At 50.1% G+C, this 12,355-nt stretch overlaps 4 protein-coding genes across 4 annotated transcripts; 2 read left to right on the forward strand and 2 right to left on the reverse strand.

Annotated features, from left to right (window-relative positions):
* Nucleotides 1-271: 271 nt before the first annotated feature.
* Nucleotides 272-3,296, forward strand: N7489_010327 (uncharacterized protein; the record flags this gene model as incomplete). Its single annotated transcript, XM_056716076.1, has 6 exons — nt 272-331; nt 387-522; nt 584-833; nt 888-1,081; nt 1,134-1,173; nt 1,226-3,296. The coding sequence occupies 6 exons, from the start codon at nt 272-274 to the stop codon at nt 3,294-3,296; spliced, it is 2,751 nt and encodes a 916-aa protein (XP_056563698.1).
* Nucleotides 3,297-6,321: 3,025 nt separating this feature from the next.
* N7489_010328 (RAD52 DNA repair protein RADC) lies at nt 6,322-8,335 on the reverse strand (the record flags this gene model as incomplete). Its single annotated transcript, XM_056716077.1, has 5 exons — nt 6,322-7,331; nt 7,379-7,562; nt 7,618-7,797; nt 7,864-7,950; nt 8,003-8,335. 5 exons carry the CDS (start codon nt 8,333-8,335, stop codon nt 6,322-6,324), a joined length of 1,794 nt encoding a protein of 597 aa, XP_056563699.1.
* Nucleotides 8,336-8,687: 352 nt separating this feature from the next.
* Nucleotides 8,688-9,744, reverse strand: N7489_010329 (UBA and UBX domain-containing protein; the record flags this gene model as incomplete). Its single annotated transcript, XM_056716078.1, has 3 exons — nt 8,688-9,191; nt 9,259-9,602; nt 9,663-9,744. 3 exons carry the CDS (start codon nt 9,742-9,744, stop codon nt 8,688-8,690), a joined length of 930 nt encoding a protein of 309 aa, XP_056563700.1.
* A 1,033-nt stretch (nt 9,745-10,777) lies between these two features.
* N7489_010330 (uncharacterized protein) lies at nt 10,778-11,974 on the forward strand (the record flags this gene model as incomplete). The annotated part of the gene is made up of 7 exons (XM_056716079.1): nt 10,778-10,817; nt 10,883-10,953; nt 11,022-11,044; nt 11,110-11,168; nt 11,223-11,338; nt 11,397-11,483; nt 11,543-11,974. The coding sequence occupies 7 exons, from the start codon at nt 10,778-10,780 to the stop codon at nt 11,972-11,974; spliced, it is 828 nt and encodes a 275-aa protein (XP_056563701.1).
* Nucleotides 11,975-12,355: the final 381 nt, after the last annotated feature.

Genomic DNA, 12,355 nt, shown 5'->3' on the forward strand with positions numbered 1-12,355 from the left:
CTTGTCGTCTGTCCCTTGGGGGCCCTGCTTAGGCCTTTCTAAGCCTCATTTCGTCTTCATCGCCCTCGTCCCTCAGGTCACTTCGACCTGCAAATACATTCTTTTGGGAGACACCATCTCCCACGCTCTGATCTCTATTACCACTCACTCATCGCTCACTCTTCGTGCTTTGACCAACCAAACCACAGTCACACCCGTTGGGCACGTCGACAACGACGTGTCATGTAACAGCGTTTAATACCCTCTGCTTGCCGTTATTACTACCAGGAAAATGAGTGAATCATCGGAGCTGTCAGCGGAGAAGCTCCGCAGGATGCAAATCCTTCAAATGGTAACATCTAGCCTCTCACTTCTCTTCTGACCTTTCTAACTGACGGCACCAACAGGCGGACCTAGGAACCGCTCGGCGTGAAAAGATTTCCACCGCCGATTCCACTACTCAGGCTCGCGCGCATCTTGCTGACATCGAATCCAAGCGGCGTATCGATCAGAGAGATAAAGCTCAATTGAGCGAATGGGCAAGTACGTACTAAAGGGGAAACTCTCCTGCGCCCCTTTGTCTTTGTGCTAATCTCCGTCTCAGATTTGCATGCTAAAATCGGAGATACTCGTGGAATGGAAGAACTCGATGACATAAATTCCGGCCAGTCCCACCGAGCTAATTTGCACGCCATGTTGCACCCCAATGGAAGTCAGCCGCGAACCTACGCCAATCACCCTCACCCAGCTCCATCTGCAGGTCGCGGTGGTGGTGTCATGGGAAAGAGAGGACGGGGTGGTTTTGTTCCCCCTCCTCCTAGTGGACCTGCTAATCTTCCTCCTGCTCCTACACGGTAAGATTTGCTCCGACTTTTAAGATATGCCAATTAACGGAAGAGAAATCACAGACGCTTCCTTCATGCAAACTCTACTCGCTCAGGACGCCCAGGACCGCGCGCTCGCTCGACTACAATGTCGGCCAGTATTCATCTAGACCCTGCGCTAAACTGCAACAACGATGACAGCGATGCTCGTGACCGAGGAAGGGGACGTGGACGAGGCAAAGGAAAGGGTAAGGGTCGCGCCCAAGAGCATGTTCACAGTACGTTTTGGTGACGCACACAGAAAAAGAATACAGCTAACAATGTTCTTAGTCCCGCCTACCCCTAGCAGACCCCGGCGCCCACCGCCAGCGTAAGTAATCAGACTTCTGTTGTTGGAATTTCTATGCTAACTTTTTGACCAGCATCAACTTCGCCACTAGAATCTCTGACCCTGGGGACTTTATGTCCTCATTTCAGTCTCGCCGAGCTACTGAAACGTACAAGAAGCCTGTTGATGCAATCCCCTCTGCTCCAATGCAGAAGACTGCATCTGCACAGGAAGCCATTCCGCCCAACGAGCAAAAGGCCAAGGCGGTTCTGGGGGTTACACCCAAGCAGAAGACGGCGGGCATTCCTCTACCTTCGAAGCCTGCATCCTCGCCAGTGGCAACAGCGACAACGCCGTCTCGTATTGTTCCTATTGAGAAGACTGCATCATTCCATTCCTCCAAAGCCCAGGCTACTGCAGCCAAGATATCTCAGCCACATATTGGGCCTTATCTAGTGGAAACACCCTCGCCGTCACCTCGTGTTGTTCCCCTTGATAAAACAGCATCTTCCAAAAGCCGCAAGGCCCAGCCTGGTACACCCAAATCATCTCGACCACATGATAAAGCCCCTCCAGTGGAAGCACCCAGCCCACCACCGGCTCGCCCTGTTCCTGTCCAACAAAGCGCCAAGTCCAAAATGGTGAAAGAAATGGCGACTGGTTTGCAGTCTTCTTATCCAGCAGTTGTCGCAAGCGCTGCGGATGAAATTCAGTGGAAGGTTCCGCCAGGCGAACAGCCACGAAAGAAGGGCACTGCTCCATCCGAAATGCCCCTGCCATTCCCCGATGCCAAGAAGACGACAGTCCCGAAGGTCGCTCAAACCAAAGACAACAAGCAGAAGATTTCTCCTGATAGCCAGAAGGAGGAAACCAAGCAGAAAGCTCAGTCTCAAGATCTTCTCAGCGGGGATGACTCTCCGATTAATACACCAACGACAACCCCCCACCATTTGAAGACAGTGGCCATCCAGAGTCCAGGTACTGCAGAATTGGCAGGTCTCAAGTTTGCGGAGAGACCCGGGGAGTCGGTACCAGTTAAGAGCATTGACGAAGTCATTGCCCCCAAGATAACGACCAATAAGATCCCAGAAGCTCAGTCTCGCCGCAATGATCAGAGTCAAGCACTTGACGGCTTCGGTATCTATGGTCCGCAGATTGTTCAAGAACTCCGCGAACTCCGCAGACACATTCGTACAACTCAAGAATTGGCAACTACCAGTGATATTGAACGCATTCTTGAATCTAAATTGCTCCAGTTGGTCCCTACGGCATATGCACCACCTGCATCCTCGGAGGTAGAAAGTCGATTGGGTAATCTGGCTGCACTTGTGGAATATATTTCAACATCTCAGCAAGGAACTAACGCTGTTGAAGCTTCTTCGGCTGCCCGGCGTGACCTTACCCCCTTTGAGGGGCACCGATCGCCGGCCCCACCGTCCTCCAGTTCTAACTCACCCCCCTCTGCGGATAAACGCACGCACAAGGTATGTGTGCCCGAGCTCTCGCCAACCAAGAGTGAGCGCTCCGACATTATCTCCCAGTTCGAAACTCTTCAGGTTTCGGATAAACTAGCCGCACCTCTCCAACCGCAGCGCGTGGTCCCAGTTCCAGTTCCTCGTCTGCTTGATGTTCCAAAGAGGGCCACTACATCCGATGCGTCCATTCAGGCTACTCGTGTAAAGGAGGCAACGAAAAAGCCACAGACTCTCAACGATTCGATTTTTGCAGGACCTGTAGGCCCTATCACCTCCAATGCTAACGTTATTGGACCTAATGTGGTGCGATCCCAGACCACGACTCGGGGGCTGAGCGCGAGCCACCCAAACATTCCCAGGCAACAGGATGTTCAATCAGCCGGCGCTCGTACAATCGGCCCTGCGCCATACAAACCCCACGTTATTGGTCCGGCGCCCTCTGCCTATGAGCCAACCACATTGCGCGATGTGCCAACAGCCCACGTCCGTACCGTTTCTGCCCAGCACTTCAATACTGAGAATCGGCCCTCATTGAACGTTGCAAGCCGTGTTCCGAGTTCCATGGGTGGATCATATGGTCCAGCTTCCCAGCAAGCTTCGAATCCAGTGTTCTCCATGCCTGACCCTGCGACGATTCCCCCCAAAGCGAAGGCTCCTAGATCTTTCCCTCCCAACCTATCTCGTCGCTAGCTAACCCATCCAGATTCAAGAGTCTGATTTTCAGTGGATCACTTCTTCTACTGGCCTCAACCCGCTCTATCTGGTCTCTACTTTGATGTTATTTCCATCTCTTCTATGGCCTGGTTGAGCTTTGAGATCCTTTGCTTTTCCTAGCTGAATGGTGTTCCTATTTCAGTTGTTGAAATGGTCAAAAGTGAAAGGTCAATGATCGTTTAGCGGGCTTTGTTATGATTAATACCCAGTACTTTAACCTTTGATCAACGACATTTAATATTTTTCCTTTCACACCAATGTAAATGTAGGCTATTCATCCCACAGAGCAAAGGAAAACACAAGCTCTGGAGTCAGACATGAGGGCAGGGCGAACTTGTTTGAGTTTACAAGAGGACGAAATGAGAACCTTGAGACTCCGTAAGAAGGCGATATACCACCTAAAAGGTAATAGGTTATCCTTGACATAGATATCATCCTCACGGCCGTCTTTTGAGAGGCCATACGTAGCCTGGAGACGTTGCAGAAGCGCATTGTCTTCTCAAGCGAACTATGCAGGGGAAAAGGCTTGATCCCAATCTAGTCACAAATGTGATCTTATTCTTTACGATAACGATGAATAGAAAAACAAGTTCCTTTTATTATTATTTTATGGCAAGAAACAAGTAAAAGGGGTGTAAACATGATCTATCACACTCCAATCACAGCACAGCGCAAATCTACCAAACTATAAAAAGCAAATACGTTTCAGGCTATGCATATGACAATCAAGTCCAACTCGGAAGAAATAGAACCTGCTTCCGGGATGATGATGCACATGAAGTTCTCAAGAAATCGAGGAGATCGTATATCCAACCTGGATGATTCGACGGGCAGCATGACCCCCGTTCCGGCCGTTCTGGGACTTTCGCACCCGAATAGACCTGTCATAGTACTTTCTTTTCTTCTCGTTATTTTCCTGTCCGGATCACTTCCCCCGGCTGCGGGTACAGCGGTCAGGAACTGTTGTCGGCACGTTCGAGCCCGGGAGTTCGACCGGGGAGGATGAAGCTACATCCGGTGGGAAAGTACAGAACGGTCTGGCCAAAGTACGTAGCGGTCTATATCAATTACATGTGTCCACTTCACGAGGTGCATAATGTGCACGGTGGTTACAGAAGTATGAACTTTGCTGGTCTTTTCGCTTTGTGATATGTTGAACTTGCAGTGTGATAGGGTTTTCCAGTACGAGATATATCATGATTCCGGGTTACTTTGGTTACTTTGACTAGACTACGCTGCTTTAAATCATGAATCATGCATGGAATATAAATGGTTTTCTATGAAGGTCCTAGTTATACCCTGGCACCCTGTCTCCCCTCGTTTTACATGTCATCAATGTCACTATGCTGGATTATACCTGCGTATCTTGTGTTGAATCTTCTCATCTACACATCTAATTCCAGTTGAATTCAGTCAGATATAGGCCCGATAGGTTGGAATTAAGCTTAATTACCTTCGAACCAATACGGTCGACGCCTATAGGGCTGCTGTAGATCCAGGCCATAGGATCTTTTCCAAGTAGGGATGCTGACCATGTCTCCCTAGAGAGGTTAGAAAATAACGTCAAAGTACACTGGAATCTCTCACTTGTGAAACCGTCAAGTCTACTGCACGCCTGCGTCCTCGACGGGCTCTCCAGTATAGGACAACCAAGACCGAACCAAAGAGGACAAGACCAAGGCCGACAACAACTGCATTTGCTGCTGGCGTACAGCTCCAGCAAAGTCCAATCGAAGACATTTTGTCACGAATAAAGTCTATGGGCAGTGAAATTTGACAATGAAAAGCAATCCTATGTCTCGATGAACGGGGATATCCATTCTCCTTTAAATATGGCCAATTCATAACATGATATGTGGCATTCACCTTCGCCCAAGCATCAAGACCCTTGTCCACTACTCATCTCGGACACTGCAGAGCCACAATATCCTTCAAGCACTGGCAAAGCAGGAAACCGGAGAATAGACGCCGATCAGTCAACTCATGGCCTCGGCGCCTGACCAGCACTCGGTGACCAGGGTGCATAATGCAAGCCAGGAGAGAAGAAAGGTACATTAATAAACACAAATAGAAAAGCAAAAAAGCAAAGCAAAACCACCAAACTGCGCCGCATCCTTGATGTATTCCGCGGGATTTCGTGGGATTCCGTGCTCTTTTTCATTTCTCTGACTGTCCTGCAGGTCTGCAGGCACAGATCTAGGCGCCAATTCACCAGGCTTAGAACCTTTTTTCCTTGGGCTAATGCATCAACCCGTTAATTCCAGTGTACCGACAACGCGGATGGTGGAGATTGTTACCCGGTGCTGTGGGATTGCCATGCATAGGGGAACACCCGAGTGTTTTTGTGGATTTGTGGCTTTGATGCCAGGGTCTGCATATTCGCTGTATTTTTTTATTGGTCCTGGGTTCACTTAGACTCCCACGCTAGCACTGGGAGCACGGCGGAAGAAGGGGCCGAAGGGACCGGGTGGATAGAAGGTCCCGGTAGACGTTGTGCTTGCTTTTGTTGTACCGGTGTCGTGGCATCGGGCCTGGGAGGATCGACTATCCCAATCCGTGTTCATACTTCTGCTCGTACTTTTGTTCGTACTTTTGTATCGAACATGATATCAACTTTTGGTGCCGGGGGCTAGGTATGTGATTCATGTTTCATTTCTAATATGACTGATATTTCTGCAACATAAGCCCGGGGTCTAATCTTGCCATTGTGTTTCTGAAGTCCAGCATGCTCCAGGTTCCGTTTTAGGAAACAAAATAAAATATGCCAATGTGAAAGAATGTACCAATATCATGTGTTTCCCCCGCTGGTATCCTATGGATCCATTTGCTTTGAGGACTCCGGGACGCCTGCCATATTTCCCCGCCGTGATAACCATACCATGATGCCGTGGAGCAGAGCCGAAGAAGAAAAAAATTCGGTGAAATAGGAACGCTTGTAGTTGGAAATTGCGCGGTAATGCACCCTCTCCGAGGGCGCAAAACACAAATCAGATCATGTTCATCACTGGGTTGGTGGACGAGGCCCAGAAGAAGGTCCAGAGGAGTCTGCATCTGAGACTCGGGGCCGTTTTGGGTCGTTTGGACCGGGTGCCGGGACCCCTGCGCCGGGCGTGGCATCAGCATTGGTGACGTCCAGCAATGGAGGCCGCTTTCCGTTAAGATTCTGCTGGGGCGGCATAGTGCCACGGTTGGCCATGCCTGGGTTGGAAACGTTCCTTTGGTCAATGTTGGGCCGGGTCAATGGTCGATATGATGAGACAGAAGGGCCTCTGCTGACCGGACTGCTGATTCCACCGCCAGGAGCACCGACTCTGCGTTGCATATCTGTTGCGGGATTGACAAAGTCTCGTGTATTATTGTTAGGTGGCGCCGGAGATGCGCTAGACAGCATCGGCCTAGCAATGGGAATGCTTTTGCTATGGTCTACACCAGCCGTCTTGCGGATGGAGGGACTCTCCGCGTGTGGATCGAATTGAGGTGCGCCCGAAGGGACGGAGTTTGGATTTTCACGAAGGAGGTCCACTGCTCTGGCGGAGTAAAAACCTGTTGACGGTGTGCCTTGTGGTGGATTCATGTCCTGGTTCCCTTGGAAGCCCCCGGGCCCGGTTTCCTTTTTGACCGGAGCCTGGGCGATGTTGCTTTGTGCAGCATTCTGACCAACTGTTTGATGTGCTGCTGATGGTCTGGGGTTCGCAAGATTCTGCGCGGGACCTTGACCGGCCATTGGTCGACCTTGTAATGCGGGAGACGGGATAGCCGATGGGTTCTGTCGTGCATTTATGGGATTAGGTCGTCCTGCCTGGCCTGAGCCGTTCCATCGCTCTGGTTTTGATGGTGTTACAACAGCGGGGTTAAATCCTGGTCGAGCGGGCGGTCCTCGCTGAGGCGCTGGACCGTTTGTGGGCGCAGGGCGCTGCTGTTCTCGTTGGATCTCTGTGTCTATTACGATCTCATCAGGATTGCCTATATCGGTCTCAGCTACCGCAAAATCGGCCTCATCGAAGAGGTCACCTAGAGACCGTTAGCCAACGTTCAACGTTGTGTTTTCTAACACATACTGCCAAACTCTCCATCGCCCTCGAAAGAAGCGTTATTCCCAGGATTGTTGACTCTTGCTTGATGCACAGGACGAGGAAGGGGTAGATCATCCTCTTCCGGTTCACGTTTAGGTGGCGGCGGCTGTTTCTTAGGAGGGGGTGCGAAGTCAGGGTGGCGGTGAAGGTCTTCAACATCCCATCTTCCCTATTCTAATAGTCAGTATGGCATGTGGCAGATCGGAGGACGTCGGGGACCTCACAGGCGTTGCTTTGACTTTGGTCACCTTGGCCACATAATCCTTGTCATAGATACAGTTACCTAGAACGTTGCCAAAGTTCCTCAATGCGCGTTTTAAAGCGTCTGTTGTGCCTTCTTTCTTGGCCTTCTCAAACGCTGCGGCCTTGCCCTTGCAGTTCTCGATATGCCCGTAGCCAATATCCTAGAAGAGGGCTAGAGTTAATACAGCAACCAAGCAAAAATCCACACATCGAAGATATCCGTTTACCTCATGAAAGGTTCCATCCCTCAGGGTGACTCTCATAATAACTGAAAGTCCCAGGCTGATTTTGCCCGTATTTTGATTTTCCTCAACCTGATAAGTGTTAACCAACCTCGAAGTAGTCGATTGTGTAATATTAACGCACAAAATCAATCTGAATCGTCTGAATCGAACTGGACCAGCCATTGAATCCAAACACCTCATTTGCAAGATTGATGCATTTGTCCGCGGAGAGATAGTGCACTTTCTGCCCCGCAGCACCAGGTCGCGCAGAGATGTATTCGGGCCCCAATTTCTTATCAAGACGGGCTTGTAGTGTTGCAATTTCCTGTGCGGTGTATTCGCTGATGCGGCGTTGGGGTTCCTCGAATGGGTTTGCCGTGGCGGCTCCTGTATCGTTCGGCATCCTTATAGATCCCGCACCACCGCGATGTTGGTCACCAACGCTGGGATTATCACTATCAGTGCTCAGTTCCATGGGATATGGCGATTTCCAGGTCCTGGGTATTGGTCTCACGCTGGCATGTTCTGTTGTGAATGAGTGTCGAATTCAATATTAGAGATGTAATGATGGCGTGTCGGGCGCGTTGTCTTCAGGCATCGAGACGCGGCTCATCGCGACATCACATGACGATAATGCGATAAGATAAAGATAGAGCTTCATGAGTTAAGTCAAATTCAAGTAAACAAAACACATTACTATTTAAGGATAGTTGGAGATTGATAGGGATGTGATTCATATATGGAAGCTATTTTCGGAGTGTCATCTCATTTCTCATTCATTGTAAAAGCTATCTATCCTTTTGGGATGGAGAAAGGTATGGCATCAATCATTGGATAAGGAGACTGGCACTAGGCACAAGTCCTAGTTCCTTCAAAGACTCTCCGAAGAACTCATTATCAAACACCTTTTTGGGGAAGTTCTGCACGAAGCTCTGGACCTCGATCCCATCCTGTTCCTTCAATGCGGCAGCAACCTCAAACAACGTAGTGTCAACGTGCAGTGTCTTCATGATGTTACCCTTGGATGACTGGAATCGCAACCGAGTTTCCGTATAGGCAGAGGCAGGCTTAGATGTAGAGGGGCCGGAGGAGGTGGGTGCCGGGACGGCGGCGGGCTGGGGGGGAGCCACACCTGCACGCTCAGCTCGCTGCTTCTCTGCCTTCAATCGACGCTCCTCCTTGTCGGCCTCGATCTTTGCCTTGATGCGCTTCTTGGCTTCGATTTCATCCTGCTTCTCCTTCTTCTTCTTGGCCGCCTCCTTCATCTGTTGCTTCCGCTCGAGCTCCTCTTTGGCATCTTGGGTTTCCTTAGTGCTCTTCCTTCGGATTTCCTGACAATAAAAGTCAGCAAAATAACCCCAGTCGGTCATTCTCCGGGCCAAGGCCAGAAATACGCACCTCATTCCTCTTCTTGTCAATCTTGTCCTGTTCTGAGAGCCCTGCACGCTTCTCCGCAAGCTTCTCCCGCAGCTCCGCCAGTCTCTGCTTCTTCTGCTCCTCGGTCAATGGAGCAACTTCCTCCGTAGATTCAGCGAAATCAACATGTCCGGATTTAGATGCGTGGAACTCGGCCTGCGACTGGCCTCGGAACTTCTTGCCACACTCGTTGCATACTAAGCTGCGTGGTTGTTCGCCTGGTTGGAGTGCGGGGCCCTCTTCGCCTTGTGCCTCTTGAGCCTGTGCCTTTATCTCCTCCAATGACTTGTCCTGGTTGTCCTCGAGCCACTGCAGTGCACCTTGCACTATTTAGCTAGTCAGAGAATTGCTCACAGTGTATATCAGAGGAAAGGGCAGGGACTTACAGCCACCAGTCTTCGTCACAGCGAGCTGGGCGCGCTCTTTGTCAAAACCCATTTCAATGAGCTGGTCCAGGTCCGATGCCATGATGACTGTTGGGACGTGAAAGAAATATAAGCGTAGAAAACACTCAGAAAATTAGCGTAATTTGTCAAGATTGAATCAAATGGGTGGTTCAGAAGTGAGGTAGCTCGCGAGCAGAGTGGGAGAGTGGGTGACGTATCAGAAAGGCGGCGAGCGATAAGGCCCACTTAGTCTTCCCCGGGTTTCTATGGCATCAAGTTCTTCTCGGTGGCACATCTGAGGGATATTTCAATATCTGGAGGCCACTAAAAGCCTGGTAATGTCAATTGTAAATCTCTATGTTGCATTTGCGGAACGACTAGAATTGTATAGTCCTCTACAAGACATCTCTGCTAAACACGTGTGCTATGAGGTACGTACCTGCATTGTAGGTATCCCAAGTTGTACTATATTTAAGCCTCAATCTACTATATACGGTAGCAAGTTGGATGACGTCCATTTACATTCAATGTTGAAACCAGCATAACTTGAATGTGGCCGAGGGATATGGCCACATACCTCAATGCCACGGCTCAATGCAATTCACCCATGGAAATGAAGCATATACTGGCTTATTCTCAGCATAAATTGCCAGGAACCGGCTGTGCTAGCAACGATATAACATGCAATACATATGTCGTAATACAATTTAAACATGGGCAAGTGGGATGACTGACCCCACCGCGGAGATCACATGCAGGTGGAGGAAGATGTTTATCCGAGGATGCGAATGCCGGGGGAAGAGTAATGAGGCATGCGACCAAAATATCCAGCCCAGCCAAGGTCCCTAATAGAATAAACAAAAATGAAGAAGGCAAACGTTCCAGTTTACGATGTATAGCTTGTCAATAGTGACATCACCTGACTGTTTGCTGACTCATCCAATTTCCCCGAAAGTGCCCAGGTGGACAATAACGAAACTCCTGAGGCATCGGCTTAGACCTGATAACCCTCCCACACCTTTATTTCCCAATCCAAACCTAATCGCGTACAGTCATCTGTGCTCTTGTCATCTTTGTTCCCTTCTCCCACCTCCTTCACTCTGACCACGTGCACCATGGCTATCCAAATCGAGCCCTCCGAGTTGGGCTTCAAGCGTGAGTGCCAGATCCCGAACCTGTCTCAGACCTGCCTAGATCAACAGCTCATCTCTTGATGATAGGTCCCTTCAATCATGAAGTATGCCAGGTTCTCCGCCTGACCAACCCGAATGAGGACTCCGTGGTCTTCAAGGTATGTGTGACACCCCTCGGTCTTTGTCGCGGGACAAGCAGCACTAACATATGTCCTCGGCGCGCTAGGTCAAAACCACCGCTCCTAAGCAGTATGCCCCGACCATCCTATGCTGCAATGCCTACACTCGAGATTTGTTATCTGACCATATTCCAGTTACTGTGTGCGACCTAACTCCGGCCACATCGAGCCTGGCAAGACTGTCGAAGTCCAAGGTTAGTTGATAACCGAGTACGCTTGAATTACGGCGGGCTAAATCTTCTCGATAGTGTTGCTTCAGGCTATGAAGGAGGACCCTGCTCCGGATGCCAAGTGCAAGGATAAGTTCCTGGTCCAGGCCGTCCCGGTCGCCCGTGGCTTGGAGGATGCCAGCGTTAGCCAGATCGTAAGTCCAGACTGCGGGATCGCGAACAACAAGACCAATCACTAATATCTATATTCAGTTCGACCAAACCGCCAAGTCCGATGTGGTTGAGCGCAAGATCCGAGTTGTCTACCTAGCAAGTGATGCCGCTCCAGCCAACGACTCGGTATGCTACTATGCTACTCAGCAATCATTTCTCCATACACACCATCTAACTTCCACCAGGTGCATGATGAGGAACCTCCAGCGTACACTTCTCCTGGCGGCGCAAACTTCCAGACCCCGGCCCCCAAGAAAGTCGACTCCGATGAACCGTCCCCAATCCCTGCTCCCGATTTCTCTGAGAAAAAGTCCCAGTCTCCTCAGCGCGAACCGGCATCTGCCATTTCAAATGCCAAGTCCGCCGTTGCCAATTCTCTTCCCTCAACCGACGAACTCAAGTCCCAACTGTCCGAAGCCAACGCACAGATCCAGCGACTGAAGGACCGACTCGCAGACCAAGGACTGCGGCAGCGGAAGACCGGCGGAGAGGCTACCAGCAAGGCTGTGACCGCCACTATGCAGCAGTCACATGCGCCAACGGCCGGCGGAGTTTCGATCCAGGGTGTAGCATGCCTCTGCCTGCTCAGTTTCTTGATCGCGTACTTCTTCTTCTAAGCTGGTCTTCTGTTTGTCGCTTTCTCACGGTCTATCTAGCTTCATTGCGCGTACTATACGTGTGCTCAATGCCTCTGGTCTAACGTCGCTGACGCCTCTCCCAAATTCCCATCTAGTTCTGTCTCTTGAAGAGCATGCCTTTTTCTATCTGTTCTAGCATCAGCCTTTTTTCTGCGTTTGCTTTGATTTTTTTTCGCCCCAGTATCGATACTCTTTTCATGTTTTCTCTCGGATGTCCGAACTTCCATAGAGGCCAGACACCTGTCTGTCTCATCCTCTTTGTTGTTTATTTCCTTTGTTTCTTTACCCTTCCTGTCTTATCTAATATCATTTTATGATGAACGGACCTAGCCCTCTCGATTCATTTCTCTTTGTTTCATA

Source organism: Penicillium chrysogenum, assembly GCF_028827035.1.
Source record: "Penicillium chrysogenum strain IBT 35668 chromosome Unknown utg000005l_segment0_segment0, whole genome shotgun sequence".
Lineage (NCBI taxonomy): Eukaryota > Fungi > Ascomycota > Eurotiomycetes > Eurotiales > Aspergillaceae > Penicillium > Penicillium chrysogenum.